Source organism: Panonychus citri, unplaced genomic scaffold, assembly GCF_014898815.1.
Source record: "Panonychus citri isolate SS breed McGregor unplaced genomic scaffold, ASM1489881v1 Contig00139, whole genome shotgun sequence".
NCBI classification, from domain to species: Eukaryota; Metazoa; Arthropoda; class Arachnida; order Trombidiformes; family Tetranychidae; genus Panonychus; species Panonychus citri.
In genome coordinates this window covers 2,092,380-2,117,727 of record NW_026515544.1, presented here as the reverse complement: position 1 = coordinate 2,117,727, position 25,348 = coordinate 2,092,380, and the positions used below count along the sequence as shown (strand labels likewise).

The window sequence follows — 25,348 nt, the reverse complement described above, 5'->3', positions numbered from 1 at the left end:
TAACAGCTACATGGAATTGAGGAAATATCCAAATAGAATGTTAATTAAAACGAGAAATTGTTTTTTCTTTTTCTCCATCAAAATTACTGAATAAACTGATTCCTGTTCTCTCTCTCTTCGTCTTCATTTTCTTTCCTCATTTTCCTCCTGATTGCTGAATAATAATAAGAATCTGTTGATTATGATAATTACGAATCAAATCTAATTTACTCTCTTTTTCAATTATTATCCTAATTGTTTCCAACTAAGAGATAATTTATCTTTTACCAGAATCATTTTCATCAATTAACATTAATTATTTCCTTGAGAATCTGTGACTGTGAAGTTCAGTTTGTTCATCATCTTGACATATCATGTTTGAAGTCATCAAAAGTGTTATTAGTTTGGGATAAAATCATCAATCAGGATTTTGTTTTCAATACTCAGTGAAATTTATCTCATGTTATTTTAATACTTTATCATGTTAACAATGGTGAAAATCATGATTACAGAAATAAAGAGAGAGAGAAAGAGAGAGAACCAGAATGATAGAGGAAAAGTTCAGAATAAGTTCTAAATTTTAGCTGAGTTTTTGATCGATTGTCTTCTTTTCTTCTCGAATTTTTCAGTTCTTTCCTTTCTCTCTCTCTCCCCTCTCTCTCTATTCTTCTCTTCAATCATCTCCATACCGAATTACACCTCTCATCCTCCACCACCTCACCACCTTCATCATCTTCATAAGCTGATAAACTTTATCTTCTTTCTGAGTGATTCTCTTTTCTATCAGAACTTTTTCTCTTACTATATGTGCAACTCTATGACAAAGTTACTTTTTTCTTTCTCCCTGTTGATGAATGATCTGAAGATCTGTCGAAATTTCAATCCAGAACTTTTTGTCATCATCATCATCCTCTCTCTCTCTCTCTCTCTCTCTCTCTCTCTCTCTGTTCTCCCTACCTCTTACCTCCCACTTTCTCTCACTTGAAATAACTTTTGATAAGAAAACAAAACTCACAATCATGAGTAATTCATGTGTGCAAACTTTAAGTTCAATTTGAAAGGTAAATGATTTTTCAAGATTATCTCCTGATGCAGAATCTATTTGAATGAAAAAAAACAAAAATACTAATAGACGATCACGCTGATATCATGACAATATTCAGTTAGGCAAATTCAGAATTCAGGGTGGAAGCAAAAAGAAAAGTTCACAATTTCATCTGCAACTCAGTCAATTCTCTTACTTTCTTTTTTTCGGATCAATCGAGGCTCAGAAATCTCCCTGTAATCACCATGATGAACAATTTAGTTTCACCAGAACAATTGTGAGCCATGATAATCTTCCTCCCATGTCTTTATCGATAACTTTGTTATCCTTTCACCATTTCCAAAGTCTAATTCAATTCTAGATTCTCACCTTGATTTTACTGATTACAATACAACTCAGGTAACACACAAATTGATTGATATTTATTCAGTTCAGTTAACTAATTGAATTTTCACAATTGACAATCATCATCATCAATTGACTAACAATTTACTGTAAGAAGTAAAAAAAAGTTCCAATCATGTAAAATATAGTATTTTTTTTGATAAATACATATAAGGAAATAGAATCTCATTAAAATGAATTTAAAGTTCTGAGTCTGAATGAAACTCATGATCCACAATAAGCCATGAACTCAAATTGATAAGACATGATGATGATTCCGATTGTTGTTGAATGAAAATAATTGAAATCTCTCAATCCTGTTGTCACCAAGAAAATTGGTAAACATTTCTGATTCCAATTCAATCATTTCGTTGATATTATTATCATGATTCTAGATCATCTTCATCATTATCACCATGTTTTCAAGTGTTTATATGTTTTGTTAACTATAAATGATCATTTACTCACCTTACCCGCCCTCATCTCCACCTTGAACCTCCTCATCCTCATCCCTTTCCTATTAACAAAGTTATTTTATTGTTCATCATCATCTTGAGCATCTTCATCATCATTCTCGTTCTGAAACTTATCATTATCTGAATGGTGATGATAAAGATAACGAAACCACCTTCATCATCATCTCATAGTTATTATCTCATCATCTTTGAACTTATCGTAACCATGGTGATCTAAATGATAAAATCTTCCTCCTCCTAAATATTATTAAACATGTTATCGGAAAAAGTTTTGCTCATTTTCATCAATATAAATGATGAGGAAACAAAGATGAAATTTTTTTCCTTTTATTCAGAATTCAACAATCAATTTCCAAAGTTAAAATCAATTGAACAACACTGAGATTGATAAACAATCTGATTGAGATTCTGAATAATTTTAAGCTTCTAAATAAGATTGAGAACAGAAAGTTTCAATGATTATTCAATTTGGGTGAATTATCATCAATGGGGATGAGATAATTTCTTCATCATCCTTCATGAAAAAGGGAACGATAAAGTTTTGACTGAACATTAAGTTCATTTCTCATTTCTTGGTGAGTAAAAAAGCTCTAATGAAAATAATAATAATAATACAAAGGATAGGATAACATCAGAATTCATATCTTTATGTTTTAAGTACCATGAAAGTTTCCTGAAATTTTCATCAGAATAGTAATTTTTTTTTCTCTTATATCAGCTCATTTTTATGCTCTATTTGGCTTTTAGTCATGAAAATGAGTTAGATGAAGATGAAGATTAAGATAATGATGATGATGAGAAGAAGGAGAAAAAAATTGAGATAATATAATGAACTCATTCAGAAAATATTACTGAGTCTACATTTTTATGAGTCAACTTGTCAGTCAATGATAATATTCACAAGGATAAAGATTAGGTAAGATGATCTTCCTCATCTTCATCATTATCATCTTCCTGTTATATTCTCAGAGATGTGCATCTCTCTCACTCTTATCTTCCATTTGGTGATTATTATTCAGGAAGGAAATCTCTCTCTCTCTCTCTCTCTCTCTAACTAGAAATAACTTTGTCTTCTAAGACCAATCTCTCATTCTCTGAGTGAATTTCATGTAGATTCTAAAGGGAATTGATTCAGTAAATTCTGATTCTGGTTCAACAATCACTGTCTATCATCAAACTTGAACATGTATCATGATGATACTGATGAAGTTGAACTGAATGTGGGAATGAAATGAATAAAAAAAACAGAAAGAAAGTTACGATTCCAGAATTCAGTTAGTTACTCAATCCACCAGTGAATCCACCAAACTGTTAGCTTAATGTCCCATGTTTTCAGGGAAAATTTCACAATCTCTCATGTCTATTTATTAGCCTTTCTTTTCATAGAATAATATAAATATTAAAATGATCAAGTTCTGAATCAATCTCACTAATTAGTAGGAATCGATATCATGAAATCAAATTCTTTACCATTTCTCTTGTATCTTTAATGTGTCAACAATTAATCAATCAATCGATTGGTTGATTATTATCATTAGTTTTTGTTTTCGTTGTTCCAATTCTGTATTGGAATTTTTTTCTCTCTCAGCTTTTCGTCCTCATAATTCATCTCATGATGAAAGTGAGACATCATTTTTCATGATATTTTCTCTCTCATGAGGTTAACTCTGGTTCCATTGTCTTTGAAATTAATGAGATGAAACTTACTTGGAAATCGTCAATCAAAAGGAATCAGATAAGAACCTTGAGATAAATCGAGCTAAGATTAAATCTGAACAGAATTTTCTCTCAGAACTATCATGTCAAGATTATCTTCTAATCAAGAACTTGGATATTAATGAATAAATGAATAGTATCCAATAAATATCATGAAATCTTCGATAAGTTGAACCAAAAGAAAAAAACTTTAAGATTGTAAGTGAAAACTCAATCCATTGGTGACCAATGGTGAACATGATGATTCTGAATAATCTGGTTATCGAAAAACTTTTACCAAATTAAGATTGTTAATCTGATTAGAACTAATTAATTGGTCATTTCAATTGTCCATTTCCAATGGGAAAGCTTGAATGGTTCAAATAAAGGTAAATATTATGATTATGGTGATGGTCAGTTGATGACGATAATGATGATTATCATCTTGAAAGTTAATTCAGAACTTTTCTCAGACAGTTTTATTATGTAACTCGAGTTGAACTTTTATTCAAAGATTCACTTGGGAATCAGATTGACATGATGATGAACTTTATTTATCTTCCTCCCCAAGTTTCACTTTCCTTTATCATCATCTTGTAACTGAGCTAAGTTTATAATAGACTGACCATTGGAATGACCAATAAGACTTAAATCTTATTAGCTGTTAATATATATCAAGATCTGTATTGTATTGGTCAAGAAACTAGACAATAAACAAGTATCCAAATAGTTTAATCATTTATCCTCAGGATTTCAATTTGGACATGAAATGGTCAAGCTGATTAATCTGATGGTCAAACCTTTGGACTTTTTTTTTATTTTATCATCCGATGGTCAAGATTCAGTCTCGAAACAAATTGAATCCATCACTGTGATGACCACACAAAGAATTGTATTTGAGACAGTTGATTAATCGTCTAAAAACTTTCACTCTCTCTTTAATTAGATTTATTTTTAATCATATTAATCAAGGAGAGTTAATTAGAGTTAATTTAATTGCTTGAAAATGATTTCAATTGACACAATGCTTTTCAAATGATCTCAGTTATTAGTTGAATGAAATGAAAAAACTATCAACTTATTATTAGCTAGTAATTAGTTGAATAAGATTAACATCTAACTGACCATTGGTCATTTGAGTATGAAAAATGCAATGATAATAATAAAATGATTAACCTGATGAAATAACAATCTATTTTCAGTGATAATCATGACAGGTTATAATGATAATCATGATTAACTGAACACATTAATCGGGTTAATCATTAAGTCCAGTCAGGTTTATGATCAGTTGATTTCGTTATTTTTTTAATCTTTAACACAACAAAAAGTTAATCAGTTTTGACATTGATTGAAAATACATTCCAGAATTTATCTCCCCATGAATTTATGAATATTATCATGATGATGAGCAATGAGAACTGTGAGTAAAAAAAAATTACAAGTTGAGAGACTCACAAATTCAGGTTGAAATTATCATGATAATAAAATTTGATAAAGATGATGATGGTTAAGGTAAATTGTTCAATGAACATGAATTTACATGAATCGTAATGAGAAATTGTATTATCCACCTCAGGGGAATTAGAATTCACTTTCACCATGGAAATTAAGTTTCTAATACTTAACTTTATATCCTCTGGTAACTTTAATCATCGATATTAACAATTAATTGTTCATCGTTTAACTTTTTTTCCCCATCACAATTAATCAATCATATGATTAACTTTTCACATTTTCAATCAATTGATTTGAAATTTCAAAAGTTTCAAAGTTGATTAATATCAACATTAGACTTTGTTAACCGGAAAAATCAACACAATTAAAGTTAATCATCATTATATCCAATTTAATTGTTGTGGTTTAAGTTCAATTGACATTGATATTGTATTAATATACAATTCGAGATGCTACATTTAATTGTTTTGTCAGTTGATTGTTGTTAATTTGTATTGTCAACTATTAGGTTCTGGTTAATTAGCTAATTACTTTGGGCTCAAAATTTGATTGTTGGTTTTATTGACTAACTCATGTGACTCTGTGAATAATTTTAATTGTTTACCAATGTAATCAACCATCTTAATCTGTAGTAACTAGATTAACTTAATTACAAGATAAATAATGTTTATCAATGCTAACCATTTATTACATTGTGAATAAGTTGATATGATTAAATCAGATTAATTTTAGTCTCAATCAAACTGAATCTATCCTGATAATATCAGAATAGGGATCATCATGATGGACAAAAGCTCAGACAATTAACTGTCATTGTGATAATTTCATGATGACCATCATGTTTTTAATCAAATTAATGTTTGACCAACAGTTTTTCATGTAACATTTTTCAAATACTTTCCATGTATTCAGGTTTATCATCATGTTGATAACTCTGAAAAGTTGATGCTAGAAATTGAGAATCTGTAAGAGTTGTATCTCTCTCTCTCTCTCTCTCTCTCTCAATCATCTATCATAATCATCTTCATGATAGTTCATCCAGAACATGATGATGGTCATGTTCAGCTGAGAAACTCAATCAGCATTTAAAAATTCACATCACGTCAAATCCATAATCTAGAGTAATGTTGAAATACGGATATAATTTATATCCAGCATTCAGTTTGAAGGAGAGATGAAAAAAAATATATTCCACTTGTATCATTATCTTTAATCATCATGATAATGTTCATGGGATGATAACTGAAACATTCTGAAAATTGCATCTCTACAATTTTAAATCTAAATTTCGAGTGGCAATAATTTTCTTGATGATAATCAACTGAATAGATTATGATTAACATTAATCGTGATTCTAATCTGATGATATTTTCTTTTATCTCCTTTCAGGACCTAATCGCCAACGATAACAACGATTACTGATTTTGAGCTTATAATACTTTTTGCTTTCCCTCTTCTCTCTCTCTCTCCGTTAAAATTGATTGATTCCTGATCTTGGAGTAATAATGATAAGTGGAAATCGAGGTGATAAACTGTCCAAAGCTGAGAAACAATGTCGATCACTGGCAAGAGTGGGATCATCAATAAGCCAGGCGGTTGAAAGATTTGCCTCCGTGGGTGAAACTATTGGTGATGATAATCCGGAGATTAAGCTTGGGATGGTTGATGCTTGTAAAGATGCAAGGACAGCGGGTAAGTTAATCCATGAAGCGATGTTAAGCATTCCCACCCCGCCTTTCACCTTTTGATATTGAACACAATTAACTAATTGCCAAATCATCATCAGTATTAATTTATTACAATACGAACCTCAAATGTTTCTAAAAACTTTCCTTTTACTCTCTCTCTCTCTCTCTCTCTCTCTCTCTCTCTCTCTCTCTCTCTCTCTCTCTCTCTGCTACTGGATTAATTTCAGCATCATTTCCGTTTCCGCTTTATTTGTTTTTTTCTTTCATCCGCTTGTAAACACTTTTCAATTGATGATGATGAGAATGATAATTACAACATCATCACCATGATGATTTAGGTTATTATTTTATTGTATGAGTAGTCTAATGACAATCTTGTGATAATTATGCTAATGACACACCCATGGAAATGTCAAATTGATGAAGATGAACGAGAATGATAATGAGGATGATGAGGATACCCGAACATGTAAAAATTAACAATAACATTAAATTAGCATAAAAGTAATTAAAAATTCTGACTCTCAATTCTGGTATTTACTTGGCGATGATGGAGACATTGAAATAGGGATGATGATATTGCTTGAAACACAAAAAAAGTATCATCATCAAGCATCATTATCATGTAATCATTTACAATTAATTACCCACCATTAGTTTGATGATGTTGTTGTTGTTGTTTGTTAATTGTTATTCAATTGGTTTCCTGAAGGTAAACATTTCAAATGAAATCATTTAAATTGTTATCTTGCTACTCTCAAGTTATCATTTAATTGAAATGTTTCATGATAATGATTAATTGTTGTCTCTGTTTAATTGTTAGGTTGTATTCTGGAGCAATTATGTGATATCACAACTGATTCGGGTAATTATAATGTCCGATTTTACTCCGATAGAAGTGCCCTTGTCCGGTCAGCTCGAGCACTTTTATCCTCAGTCACCAGAATCCTGATAATAGCTGATTCTGTGGTGGTCAAGCAGCTACTGACCGCCCCGGATAGGGTAAGTTAAACAATCAACCATTTCGATGACAATTATCATCCACAGTTTAATTGTAACAACTTGATGATTAACACTCAGAATCATGAACATGATAAATATCAAGGAAATTGCAAGAGAATAGTTTTAGGTGAAAAAACTTTATTTTCTCAGAACTTTTTTCGTTTTTTTTTTGTTCATTGTGATTCACCATTTTCATGAATATTCAGTCAAGTCAGAACTTTTTTCTTCATCTCCTTTGTTCCGAGTGATGAAATTTAACTCACAAATTATTAAGATATCATGATGAATGCTGATTCTTTATGGATAACCAAATCCTCTGAATCATTATTTTTTTCCTACTGAACTTTTCATCAAATTGTATTTACTTTGCTCATGGTGATTACAATTGATATCACTTGATGATTGATGATGATTAAGATGATAATTCAAACATAAGTAATCGTGTCTCTAAGTATCAAATTTATCATGATTATATTCAGAATCATCATCAGAATAACAATAATCATCAAGGAAAGGTCATTTTCTCAAGTTATATTACTTTCACCTCTAAACCCTTATCGTTATTGTCATCATAATAATAAACTTACAATCTTAATCATCAACTTAAATGGTTGTTAATCATTTACACAAAGTGTTTCTGAGTGATCATCATGATAATGATTACAATTAACTTGGAACGTGATTGAATTAAGTAAACATAACTGTTTCCTTTCATCATCAATTTTATCAATATTTTTTTTTTGCTTCCAATCACAATTGACTTGATAACATTGTAACAATTGATTAATTATTGTCCATCTTAATTACCCTTAGGGGTTAGTCGGATTTAGACTTGAAAATGTTGCCAATTTCACTGAGTTCGTGAAGGCTTATGTTGTCTTTGGCTCGGAAATGGTTCAACTTGCTCACAATGTTGCCGATCGTTCAAGTGTAAGTGCTAATTAGAGTTTGGATTAGTTTTTCTGTCATGTAATTAACTTAATTGTTTCTCTTTACCAATTTTAAATCAAGTGTATTAAGGATGAGAGGCGACGCGCTGAGATGGGTTCAGCTCGTCGATTCCTTGAAAGGTCAACCATGATGCTTTTGACTTCGTCCAAAGCTTGTCTTCGTCACCCTGATTGCGAAAGTGCCAAAGAAAATCGTGATATCGTTTTCATTGAGATGAGACGTGCAATGGACTCAATTCACAGCGTTATTAAAGACAGTGTCCTACCCGAATTATCATTTTCCGCTGTAAACATCGATTCCACCGGTGTTGATGATTCCCGAAGGTTCCAACACCATGGACGATCTTCATCCAGTCACCTTGGTTACATGAGATCCACTCAACGTTATCACCATCAACATCATCCATCATCACCAACCTCAACCTGTAATCCAGCCACTGATTGGATTGGTGATATCGATGAACCTCTTCCGACGACTTTCAATGCAATCAGAAGATTCGAGGTATAATATTATGTTTTTTTCCTTTCGTCGAATAGCAAAAAAATAAAATATTACTTGTTCTTATCATTTACTTTTCATATTCTTTTAATTTTAGGAATTGGTTGAAATGAGTCGTGGTACTTTGTGTAAAGGATTATTCAAAGAACGATTAATTAGTGCCTTTGACGCTTTCGTTGAACTAACCCAATATTTCACCGATTCAGCTTACACTCGCCATGAGAATCGTGAAAAATTATTATTACTCTGTGATCGTACCAAACTTGAGCTCAATCAGCTACTTCGAATCGGAATTTGCCTTGTAAGTCAAACGATTGATAAATTAACTACAAGTCACAATTAAACAGAAACTTTCAATTGATACAATTGGTTTACTTTTTTTAGGACGAAACTGGATCAACGAGTACAACTGTAGATCTGGAAGAAACCATTTCACAAACTTTACGATCAGTTAACGATGTTAAATTTCAGGTAATTAGTTGATTCAATTGTCATAATCAATCCAATCGATTGGTCAAACTAATGGTCACTTTTCTCTCTCTCTCTCTCTCTCTTTCTTTTGTTTTATGAATTGTTCAGCTACGAAACACTGCCTTAGAGCAAGCTGATGAACTATTCAAATTAACCGATGAATTTGATATAATTAATCAACTTCGAAGTACCTTTTTAACGGGTGACCCTGAACGTTTAAACGATTATGTTAAAATATTCACCGATCACTGTGATCATGTTGATGAGGTGTGCAGATTAATACACAACGTAACCACCTCTGAAACCCTTCAAATCTATTCAAAAGTTACCGAATCTCATATAACCGTTTTCAGCCCACAAATTTTGAACGCTTGTTTTACCTTATGTGCTCATCCCAATTCTCGTATTGCCAAAGATAATCTTGAGGTTTTCCTTGACTTTTGGATCACCCTTTACAGTGATGTCCATCAGTATAGTAAGGATACTCGAGAATGTTTAACCGGACTTGACCTAAACCCTTACCTTTCTGGTCCAATGATGATGAACACTCCTGGTGGTTCCGTCCGATATAATAATAATAATAATAATCCGAATACTGGTCAATGTAATATTAAGTCTGGTCAGCAACAGGTATCATCCTCATTGTCCCAACAACAACAGCAACAATTAACTGTCCAACAGCAACAACCTGTGATATTAGGACCTAATGGATCAAATTTAGATCCCAATGATCCTTCAATGATTAGCGGAGGAGCTGATAAATTACCTGGTTCCATTGATTTGGAAACTGGTGAGATGATTGATAAAAACTGGTCCACAAATAGTAATCCCTCATCGGAAGATAATGATATTGTCCGTAGGGCCAAAGCAATGTCACAAATGGCCTTAAATATGAACCAATTTACCCGTGGTGAGGGTGATCTTAAAACTACTCAAGATCTTTTCACTCAGGCCGAATTTCTTGCCGAAGAAGCGAATAAGTTTTACAAATTGGTTCGACATTTTTCCTACCAGGTACTTGACCATAAAAAAGAGACCTAAAACCTGACAGAAAATTAATCATAACCTTTCACCTCTTGATCTTTTTGTCCAATTTAGATTCCAAGTGGATTAGCTAAAAAGGATTTACTCGATAATCTTGATAAAGTTCCCACTTTTGTCCAGCAATTACTATTTACCGTTAAGCAAGCGACCGTCGGGAAAGCGGCCACTTTTACCAAAGTTGACAATGTGATCAAGGAGACTAAAAATTTGATGATGTTCGTATGCAGTACCGTTGATAGTTGCATTACCTGTGCATCGAAGGTGATTAATTTGATCTTTAACCAACCCTAAATGACTGAATATTAAATAATAGTTAGCATGAGATTCATTAATAGATCGGAACACCAATAGATGGCAATCCAATTGTCGAGAGACAAGTTTGTTGATATCGCCATCTAATGTTTGGAAAATGTAGTTTACGAAAAAAAAATTTTCGAGTTGATAACTTTTTGTTTTGTTTGGTTTTTTTTTCGACTTGGAATTTAGTATAATCTGGATATGGGAGCTGCTCGAGCGCGATCACGAACTTTGTCACCTTCTGGACGATATGGGGAAGATGATAGTGGATATGAAGGAATGTCCTCTGGAATGGGTTCGAAGGGTGGAACAGCTTCGTCCGATCCGAACATTTGACAATTAGGGATCGGCTCTCGAAGGGCCAAACCACAACAATCCGGTGAATCACGAAGAACTCGCGTTTCGTTTTTACTCTTTTAGGGTCAAAGTCTTAGGATCACTTTTCAGTTTCGTTAATTTGTTTTCTTTTAGTCCACTTAGAGTTGATTTACTTTTTTTCCCACTCCATTGACACAAATTCACTCACACACTTAACCTTCAACCTTTATTATTTTTACGATTTCTCCACCTACATTTTATATATAATAGCTCCTTGACCATATCGAACATATCGAACTTTTAATTTTTCTTTCTTATTATCGCTGCACTTTAAATCCAAGACTTTGGCCCAGATTCGGTAAAAATTTGTTCTTCTCCATCTTGAAATTTTCTCAACCAGAGAGAAAAAAATCGGATTCGTTGTACCTTCTCGAAGTACAAATGTAACCCACAGTGATCGAGAACATGAAACTAACTTGATGATTGACATTAAGTTTCCAATTCGTCGTAAATTGTGGCAGAATTGACGGATAATCAAAATCAATGGAAACTCGATCATCAAGTTACCCTGGATGATAAACTTTCGTGGCAGGAAAAGAGGATCATCTGGGGGTGTTTTCGTCCCTCTCTAACCCTTTATCTCTCCAATTCCCACCACAACTAATCACAATTAATTCCCAACGATCAATTTAATCACAAATTCCACCAATTCCCTCAATCCCAAATCTCTCGCTCAACAATTTCTCACTCTCTCCCTCTCCTTATGACCATAAAAACCTCTCCCACCCTCTGAAATCACACTCACCACCCTGACCCTCCCATGAGAGGCAGCAAATCCTGTGGGTATGATTTGACTTCACCAAAACTTTTCTACCATGTAAACAAAACCAACAAGCTCAATAACCATCAGTAACAATGGTCAACCTGATTGACCATTGCAAACAGATCAACTCTCGATCCACTTCATTATTAATATTTACCAACAATTTAATCATCCTAAATACAGAAAGAAAAACTTCACCAATCAACCAATACAATTTTATTGGTCATCTTAATTACGACAACAATAAATGATTAACAGACATAAATTGTTTTCTAAATTGCAATAACAAAAAACTGTAACTAATTTAATTGTAACTGTTAATTATTGTTTTGACAATTTCCGTCAAAATTATTGGTTTGAAATTAATAAGTATCTTAATTTTATTTATAACTAATTGAAAAACAAACACACAAACGTATTAACAATTTAACTAATTGCTATTTCAAAAACCTCGAACTCAGTATAAACAATATGTATCGAACATTTTTCTCGAAGTTCTAATAGCCTCGAACAATGTAAAAAACAAACTCGAATAAACTAACAAAGTAAATTTATATTTAATTAGAAAAAAAAGTTCTAATTGTTTTTTTTTTCTTCTCGTCGAATTGATTATTCTGATTGTTAATTGTACACTAATCAACTTTAATCGGAGGTCAACTTTTTTTACGCAATTTGATTAGATTTTTGATTATATATATAAATTGAAATGAAACAATTAACATTATAACAGTTGATTTAATTGTTGAATAAAAGTGAATGATTTAATGACAGAAAATTAGGAAAACAAATTAACTGATTACGATTGTAATAAATGATAATCTTTAAATTGTTGTCGACTAAATAATGTAAATGAATGGTCAAAGTTTCAACAATTAGCAACAATTATTGAAATAGTTTTCAATTGCCAATTGTAATCAGCTAATTGTAAATTAAAATTGTTTATATGTTTAAACAATGAGTGAAAATTATCATCATGTTTAACTGATCATGTTAATTATTTGAATATCAGAGGTTCAATTAACAATAATAATCAACGGGTAAACAATTAAATTAATAATGAATGAATTTAAACTAACTAAAAACACTGAGAAACAATTAACAATTAACAACAATCAACGTAAATATAATACACACCTTCAAGAACTTTTCCTTTATGGAAAAAGAAATTTTTTTTTCTTTTGAAACTTTTTTCTTGTTCCATGTCATTCACCATCATCACCATCATCATTATCATCATCATCTTCATCATCATCATCAAGTATTACGAGTAACATCATCATCATCGTTGATGATAATTGCTATTCATTAATTGTTTACAGTTGATTCGGATGGTGGAAAGAAAGAATCACTTTAATTGGACTGATTAGGTTCAATTAGAGTTAATTGAAAGTTCATTCTCATTGTAAGGGTTCAATATATTATCTCATTAATATCACCATCATCATCATCATCATCATCATTATCATCAACCATTCAGCAATTGATTAAGATGATCATCATGGTGATGATAACGATAAAATTGTGACAATTTAACTTGATCATTGTGATTGTTTGATGTTTAAATAATCAGTGTCTTGACTTTGATTGAACCTTTTGTTGTGTTTATTTGATTTGTAACTTTTACAATTAATCAAAATTTGACAATTAATAAATTGTAACATGTTTTGATTGTTGTTGTCAAAGATGATGATGATGATGATGATAAACATCAGGCCACTATTATGTTATTATCAATACAAACGTTACAACAATCAACTGATTGAATTTTTTCCCTATTACCATGATCATGATGATTTGCTGGTTAATTTGAGTTTAATTGCTCATTTAAATTTGATTAAACCACGATTAACAGATTATCTTAATAACCGTAAATGGTTATGGTTACATTTAATCACTTTGGTTAACTACATATTTACCATTGATAGTGTCAAATGTTAATCAGTAACAATGATTAACTTTGTTAACTTAATTTGATTACTTAATTTGTTTTACTCCCTCACAAATTATTTAACTGATTTACTTTGATTTCAGTGTCATTTGATTGATGATAATTAGTTAGTTAATTTATTATCATGTCCATTTGTAGGACAGTCATGATTGAATTTCTTAACTTTTACTAATTTCGTTAATTGTTATGAATTATTCATGATGATTTTTCTGAGAGTTTAAGAGATTATGAATAGATGAGTAGATGAGTTGAGAGATGATGATGATAATCAGGTAACTGAGATTATCGATATTATCTATCAAGCATCGTTGGATCTTCATGGGGGAGGAAAAAGAAAGAGAAAAAAAAAGTTCGAATGAGCTGAAAAGGAATGAGTAGAGATGAGAGAAGATGAAGATCCGAAATAGGGACAAGATGAAAAGGTAAAAGAGGAAAACGATAAATGATGAAAAGAATATAATTTAAAAAAAAGAGAGAGAAAATGAAAGACTTTAAAAAGAAAAAAGTTTCTAACGAAAACTTATCTCTTTTCTCGATAGACGGCGCTGCTTAAATTCCAAATTTCGGTTAATTTTTTTTTTCTTTCTCTCTTTTGATTATAAACAATTAACAACATTAGAATAGAAATTATTTTTTACAATTAGATGAAAGATTCTTAGAATTATAATAATAACGAAAGTTGATATTCGAATTGAGTTAATGGACACAAAAAGCGAAGAAAAATTGAAATGGACGAACAAAAAATTCTCTTCTAAATAAAAACAACATTGTTTTTTTTTCTTCTTTTTCTCCATCATCATCATCATCATCTCACTCTCTTCCTCTTTCCATTTACTTGTCAATCAAGTTTGCCACTCTAATCATCATCATCAACATTTCTCTCCCTTAAACCTACACTCACTTTAGTTACCAACGAGTAAGAATCAACGTTAACCAAGAAAATTAAACTAACGAATCTGAATATTAACTTTCTTTTTTTTCTTCTTCTTCTTCTTTAATCATAATTAACCATCATCATAATTAGTTAGTTTCATGTGATCAACAGAGAAAAAACAAATTAATTAACTTAATCAACTTGTTTATTTTGTTTAACTTGCAACTTGGTTTAAAACTATTAACATGATAATCAGTGAACTTAATCAACATCACTTACGAAATTAAAAGTTACCATTTCTCATTTGGATATTTATTATTATCGGATAGTTAAAGTTATCGAAACGGAAAAGTGACCCCAGGAATTTTTATCCATCAAATTTTCGAATATTTTTCTCACCAAGTTTTTGGAAAAAGATCAAAGTATATAAAATGGACGGACCATCGACATCAACTTCGTCCGGAGGCCGATTCTTTTTCGGTGTTTTATTCACAATCTCTGAACTTTTACTCTTTGGTTCGGTTTCTCTTTTCGTCTATTGGGTAATGTGGCATGACACTGGATTCGCATGGTCCAAAAATCGAAATGAACAGTTTAATTTACACGCAATTCTAATGATAATCGGATTTGTTTTCCTCAACGGACAAGGTAAAGTTCACAATCAATCAAAAATTAGCTTCTAATTGTTACTGTAATTATCACATCTTCCTATTTGCTTTTGATTGTAATAACTTTATTTCTGGGATTTGGAACTTTTTCCACTTCTACTGATTGTTTGACCAAACAATTAACTCATTGATTAACTAATAGTGTTTGTTAGGGCAAAAAAAAACATTGCAACAATTTAAGGGAAGTTCAATAATCAGTGAGGATGAAAATTCAATATTATTATTTCCGTAATCAAGTTGATCAAATTTACTCTTCCATTGAAAACTTTCAGCTGATTTTTTTTTCTCAATCATCATCATCATAATCATCACAATTAACTTGAAAACAATTAACACAAAATTAAATGCATATTCAACTTTGTTAATTGATTAGATTTTCACTATTCAATGGTTAACTTATTAATAACCTTTTTCTGGTCAAGTGTTTGTATTTTTGGGTCAAATCAGTTGATTGTTAACAATCAAGTAAATTGTTTGTTGTATATTGTCAATCAAGTGTTACTTTCGTATTGAAATGTAGTGTAACTAATCAAAAAGTATCAATTGATTGTTGATTTACAATTAATTGATAGGTAGTTTGGTATACATGTAGTTATATTTATCCTTTCACAATTATCTAATTGTATTAATAGAAATCACAATTAACTGTATTGTAATTTGTTGTCCAATTATTATAATATTACAATTATATGTTAATCTTAACAACAAGGTTCCAATCAACTGGTTTAATTGTTACAATTTAATAGTAGTTTGAAAACTATCAATTAGTAAATTTTGTATCTGATCAAGTAAATATTTTAAACAATGGTAATGGCTCTTAATTGTAATCAACCTGATTCATTTAAATTAACTATTTTCTTACCTTTTGTTAAATGTTAATCAACCTTCACCTTGATCATTGTTAATTGTGGGCTATAATTTAAACTGAATCAACGAGTTTAATTATGATAAATTTTCAATGGTAATGATAATATCTCATTGTAAGTTGATATTCAACAATTTAGTTAAGATGTTAATTGTTAAGATGAGAAACTAGTTAACCTTGAAGATCAAGTTTAATTGTTGTAAAAAGCAATTTAATCAGTTTCATCTCATCAGCAGTGATTAAATTTTTACTATTGAAAATCCCAATGGAAGTTGAGTAAAAAGTTATTAACTAGAAAACTTTTTTCCCAATTCAATTGTTTATTTTGATTACAATTAACAAAACACTGTTGATTGTTGATAATGTTAATCGTGAACTATTTAAAGTGATTTACAATTAAATCATTAAATTTGTTCACTTTTTAATTGTTTGTTGTAAGTGAATTAGTTTTGATCATGATCTTGTTAACGAAGCAAAAAAAAGTTAAACGCTACAAAATTATTAATCATAAATAGGAAACAAATTGTTAATTAGTGTGATTAAAAAAATACAACTGACAGGTAACAATCAAAGGCCAAGGTTTTTGATTGTAATCAAAAGGCAGGAAATTGATTACAATCAACAATCTGATTATACAAATGCTGATTTAACCATTGACAAGTTAACAATCAAACAATTTAACAAAGACAACAAACAATTTAAACCGCTACAATTTAAGTGGCAGTAGTTTTGTTTTTGATTGTTAATCTTTGTTGTTTTGACCCAATTAAATCAATTTACCTGATTAATGATTAACTAGACAGTTTCATAGTTATTAGTATAACAATTAACGCTATTAATTTAATTACATTTACAATGTTAAATCAATGAAAATTCATTTTCCTCATCTGTAATTATAATTGTAACTCTAACCTAATTAATAATGATAATAATACCTTAATAGCAATTGATTAACTGGAAGCAATTTAGATTAGTTGACATTGAATGGTACTTAACTGTAAAATCAATAACAATCATCTTCATCTTAATCATCCTCATCATCATCATGTTAACCCTGTTTATCCGGTTCTCATCTCAATGTTAAGGATAAATTGAATTGAAGAAAAATTTTTAATTCGAAATTTTTTTTTCTCTCTTTCTCTTCATCGCCATTTGCATTTTCACCTTGACTTAAATCCGGTTCCTGATTGTTGAAAATTAACTAACCACCACCATCATCATCACTATAACTCTAATAATTGACTGATTGCTGGAATAAATTGTCTAATAACTTGACTATTTGGTGATAATTTTTCTGTTTGAAACCTTGAAAATCGCAAACAAACTGAATCAACTGTTAACTGGTGACAATTTAAATATGATTAATTGGATAATCAATCGACAGCCATGTTGGTTTATAAATTACTCCATCGATGCCGTAAGATTTACGTCAAGATTATCCATTGTATCATCTTTGTCTGCTCAATATCGGCCATTACGATTGGCATGGTCGCCGCGATTCAGGCTCAACACAATATGCCCCCGGGCTCATCGATTAGACATTTCTACTCACTCCATTCGTGGGTCGGTTTGGTTGCTATTGGGCTATTTGCATTACAGGTAAATTTAAATTACGATCACAATTAAGGTACTTTTTATATATCTCGATTGGTATTGGTAATCGATTGGTAATCGTAATGGAGGGAAATTAATCATTCCCTTAATCAGGAAATATTTAAAATCTAATGAGTGTTTCAATTGTTTTGATCGTTAGTTTGGTTAATTGGTAATTCATTGAACTTAATCAATTCGAGAAATAATTATCTAATTGTGTTGGGTTTTCCTTTTTTTTCTGCCACTAGACAAGGTTAATTGTGACAATTAGAATTTAGAAAAATTAATTATGGAAATTTGTTTCCTTTTCTTAGTTATGGTTTGATTGTTAAACTACATCATGATTTGGTTACGATTAATGATTTAGTTAGGTAAACAATTAAGGTGTGCAACTAAAATTTATCAACTGATTAACTAACTGTTGTCACTAAATTAGCATTACAATCATGATTAATTATTATAATAATATTGTGAATAGATTATGTTACAAACTTTCACTTGATATGTTGATTAAACCACAACAATTAAAGGAAAACAATTAGTTAATTTGATAATTTGAAAAGAAACATGATTTCTAAACCATAATGATTAACAATCATCACCCAGAAAAAAAGTGTGATTAGTTAATTGCTTGTCATTTACTTTGTTCAAGAAAAAAGCGTTGACAAGTTACAGATTTAATTGTGTTCAACAATTTGAACAATAATAATATATTTTTCTGGTCACAATTTGATTACAATTAATTAACAACTCAGACTCTAATCTAATGGCAATTAAATATTTACTATTACACAATCAGTTGATGATTACAATTGAAATTAAATTGTCACAATCGATTGTGTGTTAAAAGGCCTGATAACATGAAGGTTAACGGTTGAAGTTCATTACCATTCACCATTTAATTGTGATTTAGATACCAAGTGCATTCTAATTGTTACTAATTTAATTTTACTTTTCTTTAACTAAACTTTTTACACTTAATTGTCAACAGTTTGTTGCTGGATTTGTATCATTCCTGATTCTACTTTGCTGTGATAAAGCAACTGCCAATTTCCGAGCTCGACTCTTACCAACTCATGTAACTTTTGGCTTAATTATTTACAGTTTATCAGTAATTGCTTCAATTTCTGGTTTACTTCAAGTAGCAAGATCAAGATTAAGGTAAGTTCATTAACTTTAATTGTCAACAATCAATACTAAGAAAACAATTAATCCACCAATCAACTGATCATACTCAAGGTATCAACCTAATAAAAGTCAAACCAATTGACAATCACAAGAGAATCAAGAATAACAATCAAAAGGTGATTACAATTAACTTAATTTGTATATTAGTTAATCAATTTACTATTTGATTTGTTAAGGATTTAGTACCTTAGTTGATTGCTAATTACAATTGAACGTTTAATTGTGATTACATTGATTACTCTCAATAGTAGCAGTCAGATAAATTGAATTGCTACCTGATAATAATAATACTTATATGTTGTTTATTATCAAGTTAATCAAACCAAACCTTTGTTGAGATTGTTAATTGTTACAAGACCAAGCCTGTTAATTATATTTTAAACTGTAACGAAATTAACTAATCACAAAGTTTTGCTTTTTTTTCACTACTTTGATTACATTGAACTTGTTAATTGTTGTTGTTTTAATTGGAGATAATTAATAATATTTGTTAATATTTGAATGTATTTAAAGTTATATTGGTTTTACTTGTTGAGGAAAATTTTTTCCACAATTTAGGTTGATTTGCATGAGAAATTAAAAATTAACTTAACACTGTTAAATCAACAACAATTTATGATAGTTAAAACCTTGAAAATTTATAAATATATGAAAATACAGCTCAACAATTAACTTAAATAGTGAACAATTTAGTTAAACAAATTTATCCAACTCGCAGTTGAACAATAATTTAACTGGGAAAAAAATTTTCGCTTCTCCAACAATCAAGGACTTAATTTGATTTCTTTTTTTTTCAGCGAGTTTAACCTTGCTTAATTGCTGTTAGTTAGTTAATTGTAAATGAGAAAGGTCTAAAAAAAGGTTAATTGTAATGATTAATCAGTTAATCAACTGTTTAAGAAAAAAGTTTCGAATTGACAATCAAATTTGATTGTGTTGGTAAAGAAAAAAAGTTTGCGAAAAAGTTTTTTTTACTTCTTCCTGAGTTACTTTTGATTGTTAACAATTAACATTTGATAATTATGTTAATTTAGTTAATATACTTTGTTGATCATCATCTTGATGATATTTAATTGTGATCATGATTGTTAATTGAAATTGTTTTCAGGTTAACGATAACTATTAGGATTCTAATGGTTAAATTTTTTTTTGTTGAATCCAAAGAAATCAACAAATTGTTGTTAGTTGATTGTCAATTTAATGATTTTCATGTTTCTGTATAACTGGATTTAAGTGTAATTTAGTTAATTGTGGTGATAATAGAAAAAAAAATTTACTTGATAAATTGTTATTGGTCTCGACAATTTAACTCGATCACTTCCAGTTAATCAAATTAAGCTCATTGTTAACCTTGATTTTTTTTGTCTATCAAATTTAATTGTTGGTTGATTATCAAATCAATTACTCACCCAAAGCATATCATCAAAACATATGATCAAATAATATGATTAATTGTATTGATTACCTGTTAACAATTTGTTTATGATCCAGTTGACTATCAATCAGTTGATTCAGTGATTAGCTGATTGTTGCTGTTGGTAATATACTTAATTTAAGGTAAAACTGTTAATATGACAACAATCAAATTCAAATCAAATGTAATTGTAATTGTAAACGGTAGTTACTTTTTCCCGTAATGATTAACTTTAATTGTCAACAGATAAACAAACAGAAAGAGTGATCAACAATTTGAATAACAATTATACTCAATACTTTCACCATAATAAGTTAATTTAAATGAGTAGGTAACAATTAAGATAAACAATTTAAAAACATGATAAAAGTTTGAATATTATAATGATAATAATATACAATTGATGGAGATCTGGAAAAAAACAGTTAATTGTTAACTTGATTGATCAAATGATAAGTTTTTGATCATTCTAATGGTAATTAACATTAATGGTTAGTAAGGATAACAGGGCCCTGGCTTGATTAGAGTTAATTGTAACTCTCAATTGTGAACAATTTACCGTTCCAATGATTAGATGATGGAGGAAAAAAATTTACCAATTTTCAGCTTCATCTTTTTTTCATCATCATCATAATCATAATCATCTTCATCTAATCCTGTAAAAACTGACCTACATTTAGAAATGATTATAATCATGATTAGTGAAAGAGGAAAATGATCATTGTAATAGTAACGATTAAGAGAGAGAGAGAGAGAGAGAGAGAGAGAGAGAGATGATAAGATGATGATGATGATGATATAGTTGGTTGATTATTGTATTAACAATTAGGCCTGACAATTGATTACGATCTGGTTACAATCAACATTTATTGAAGCAAAAATTGTCACCAACTGAATAACTTTTTCCTACTTTAATTGTTACAGTTTTCGGTGAGTTAGTTAATTAAAGTAACAATTTTTTACTTCCATTCATCAAAAAATCGTCTACAATCAAATTTAATTGTCGTTGATTGAATCATCATTATTAATTAAGCTTCGATTATGATTAATAATAGATTTGATTGTTTTCACTTTGCCCGATAACAATTTAATGAAAAAACTTTTTCTTGTTTGCATCTCAATGATTATCTTAATTGTTCATGATTAGTTTAATATTGTTAATTGTTGAAATGTTTAATTTAATTAGGCTGATCTTTTAATCTGATTGATTTAATTTGATTCTTAATTCGTGATTAACTTTAATCTGGAAATGGTTTTAATTTAATTGTCCTAAGGTTTTAGTTTTTGCTTTAATTGTTTAACCGATTAATACATTTCCTTGATTAAAATTGTTTCTTAATTGTGATTAAAGTATTTTTTGTTTTATTTTAATTGTTAACTCTCCTTGTATGTGATTAAGGTGTTGTTATCATTTTTGATTACAATTAAATAGTAACAACAAACAATTAATTTCCGCCTTCACTTTTGCAAAAATTTGATTCAGTTCCTTGATTTTTGATTTGGTTAAACAATCAATTGAAAGTACAATTAACTCACTAATCAACTGACAACAATTAAATATCATCAAATAGTTTAGTTTAAAAACATTTAATTATTATTATCATTTAAATTGTTGTCAAGAAAACCTAATGATCATCATCACAATTAACTTAATTGTTGTAGGTTGATTTAAATTTTTACATTTCCCTCTCTCTTCATGTTCAAACAATTAGTTAATTGTTGAGATAGTGAAAACATGCTAATCAGTGATTAAGAAAACTATGTTAATCATTCAGCCAGAGTTAAATTGTTGATAACTTAATCAATTGATTGTTGAATGTGTTAAATCAATGATCCAGAAAAGGTTTTCATTAACTAATTGATTAACAATCAAATTTAATTATCAACCATTTGAATTAATGATTGACTGAGATTTAGACTTAATTATGTTTCTCATGTGAAAGTTAATTTTTTTTTGCAATTTCTTATTGAGTAACAATTAGTTAATTGTCCAATAAAATTAAAAAGCCTTTCCAATTTTCCAATGATTAACAATTTTCTTAATTGTCTCAATCAAATTTAATTTATCTATTTGACTCTCATCAATTTTTTTTTTCAATTACAATTACACTTAATTGGAGTTATATTGAATCACCAACATGATTAACTTTTAACAGAAACAACAATTAACCTTGAAGTCAAATAATCAACAACTAATCAAAGTTATAATCAAAACCTTGACTTAATATTTGTAATAATATAAAACTGATTGTAATTTGTAATTACAATTAATTTTAATGACAACAAGAATGGGGAAAATTAAATTAAATTGTCTCCAATATCATTGATTAAATATTAACCATCTTTACAAACAATTAAATTAAATTTTCTGTGTACGTTGCTATGGTTACGATAGCAATCAATTGATGATGATCAAAATTAATTAATCAATTGTTAACAATACAATTAACCGTGCGGGTAACTTGCTAATAATGTCAATCAAAGGCTAACAATTTAATCAAATATTGGTGTTGAATTGATTAAAATTGATCATCATCATCATCATCATAATACTATTAACAATTAACAATCAACAACATTGATTGATGAGAATGATTAACAAACAAAAGTAAACCTGGATTACAATTAAAGCTCATGTTTAAATTAACACAATCTTTCAATCAGCAATTAATCATGTCAATTAAAACTAAATTGTTATGATATGTTAATGATGAGTATAAACAATAAACAACAATTTTTTCAATTGTGATCATGATAAAAATAATCAAATTGAGTTCATGATACTTGATTAATGATTAGTTAACAATGTTGTTAGTTGATTGTAATAAGTATAATGTTTAAATTATTGATTTAAACAACAACAATCAAGTTAATCAACAATCAAAACCATTAGACAGTTGAATGTATGATGAGAAAAAAAATCAAATCAAATCAACAATTAGGTCAAGATCAGCCAATGATATTATAAAGTAACAGTAATAACTATTAACAATTAACATTTCGCCATAATCACAATCACAATCAACTAATTATTTTCAATGTTATCTTCAAAGTCATTGGTCATTTGGTCAATAAGAATGAGTTTTGTTGAAACTTTACCTGATTTTTGTTCATGATGAAAATTGAATCATAAGAAACGATTGAAAGTCCAGTTTTTAATAAATGACCGGAGGGGTTAGAGTGATGATGAACTAAAAATCTCTCTCCATGAAGAAAAAGAAACTAAATTAAACCCTCAGAATTAATTTGATCTCTTTTTTTTTGTTCTCAACTAATCAATTCAATCGCCGTAAGGAAATTCAATCATGATTAAGATTAAGAGAGATACATAAAAGTTATCGTTGCAAGAGAAACAATTTTTCACCGTTAATTTTACCCTGAAAATGAAAGAGGGAGACAGAACTCAGTGTGATGATAATCAGTAAACTAGATCAATCAGAATCTCCTCTCACATACAAACATTATCATCCAACATCATCATCATCATCTTCATCTTCACCTCCATCTTCATCCCAACAGGCAACTTCTAGTTAATAGTAAACTCAATTTTCTGGTTTCCATTAAAATCTTACCTTATTTTTTTTAAGCCTCTCACTTGAATACTCACCTTTTCTTGATCATCATCATCATCATCATGCTGATCATGATGATGATCAGTAACAATTTACCTAAATTTAAATCAATAAAAATGTTAAGGACATTCAAGCTTCTAATTATTAACCTCCAATAAAATATATTAGGTCAAAAGTGGGAATTGACTATTTCAATGGTTTACTAAGAAACAATTAACTCGTACCTTTCATATTAACATTTAGATGATTATAATTATGTCCTGGTCAGTTGATTGGATTAAATGGATTGGTCAGTAAATGTTGTTTTCTTCAAATTGTCTAATTTGTTTCTCTCTATTTCCTTTTCCTTTACAGTGGTAAAGAGGGTAAACCCAATTACAAGGAGTTCGAGGAGCCAACAATTGTAATTAACGCTGTTGGATGTTGTATGATTGGATTAGCGATTATCCTTCCATACATAATCCGTAATTGTGGACAACGGTCAAGACACAGCCCTGGTTTCCATATATCACATTAATTTTCAATCTGAAAGCTTAACCATTGAAACTTTTTGATGAAAAGTAAAAACAAAAAGGTAATTAGTTGATTTTTTTGTTTCTTCTTCTTGTTTTTTTTGTTAGAAATTAAATTTTAATTGTTTCTAATCTTATTATTATTCTTAGGCCATCATCAGGATAATCACTTTCATCTCCATCCATCATCATAATTAATTAATCATCTTCATCATCACTTGATTCTCATTGGTAATTTTTATATTTGACGATTTGACGAAAAACAACAATTAACTGTTGGAATTAAAGGAAAAAAAAATGTTTCAAACAATCAAAGACAATCAATTGATTTAATTTTTCATCTTCTTCGCTGCTTCATCAAAACCACCAAAATTAATAAATTGTTTCCAAATTGTTACAATCTCATTGCTCCCAAATTTTCATACTGATTCATCTTGTTTTTTTAATTTCTTGTTTCAACTTTAACTGATTATTATTATTATTATTATCTAATTAATTTTCTTGCTAATTAAATTGATCACTTGATGATTAAATTATGTATACAAATAACCAAATGATTTAATAATGCGATTTATATACAATTCA

At 29.5% G+C, this 25,348-nt stretch overlaps 2 protein-coding genes across 3 annotated transcripts in view; both read left to right on the top strand.

Annotated features, from left to right (window-relative positions):
• LOC128394265 (alpha-catulin-like) overlaps positions 1–12,037 on the top strand; it is a 28,404-nt gene extending 16,367 nt beyond the window's left edge. Inside the window, exons 1-10 of one of the 2 annotated variants that reach the window (XM_053354571.1) lie at positions 6,616–6,729; positions 6,953–7,437; positions 7,549–7,727; positions 8,541–8,657; positions 8,739–9,179; positions 9,274–9,477; positions 9,561–9,647; positions 9,756–10,661; positions 10,746–10,952; positions 11,178–12,037. In XM_053354571.1, coding sequence (XP_053210546.1) covers positions 8,619–8,657; positions 8,739–9,179; positions 9,274–9,477; positions 9,561–9,647; positions 9,756–10,661; positions 10,746–10,952; positions 11,178–11,324 — 2,031 coding nt within the window. In that variant the 5' untranslated portion in view covers positions 6,616–6,729; positions 6,953–7,437; positions 7,549–7,727; positions 8,541–8,618 and the 3' untranslated portion in view covers positions 11,325–12,037. Of the gene's footprint in view, positions 1–6,426; positions 6,730–6,952; positions 7,438–7,548; positions 7,728–8,540; positions 8,658–8,738; positions 9,180–9,273; positions 9,478–9,560; positions 9,648–9,755; positions 10,662–10,745; positions 10,953–11,177 lie in introns of those variants that run through there. The other variant, XM_053354570.1, reaches the window with a different exon arrangement.
• Positions 12,038–14,935: 2,898 nt separating this feature from the next.
• LOC128394270 (transmembrane ascorbate-dependent reductase CYB561-like) lies at positions 14,936–25,312 on the top strand. Its single transcript, XM_053354575.1, has 5 exons — positions 14,936–15,599; positions 17,869–18,083; positions 19,069–19,238; positions 24,606–24,825; positions 24,914–25,312. The coding sequence occupies exons 1-4, from the start codon at positions 15,383–15,385 to the stop codon at positions 24,766–24,768; spliced, it is 765 nt and encodes a 254-aa protein (XP_053210550.1). The 5' UTR covers positions 14,936–15,382; the 3' UTR covers positions 24,769–24,825; positions 24,914–25,312.
• Positions 25,313–25,348: the final 36 nt, after the last annotated feature.

Excerpts from the sequence above, each read along its gene's own strand:
- LOC128394270 (XM_053354575.1), top strand. The coding sequence starts at position 15,383 with ATGGACGGACCATCGACATCAACTTCGTCCGGAGGCCGATTCTTTTTC. Across the intron at positions 15,600-17,868 it reads TGTTTTCCTCAACGGACAAG|CCATGTTGGTTTATAAATTA; the intron begins GTAAAGTTCACA and ends ATCAATCGACAG. Across the intron at positions 18,084-19,068 it reads TTGGGCTATTTGCATTACAG|TTTGTTGCTGGATTTGTATC; the intron begins GTAAATTTAAAT and ends AATTGTCAACAG.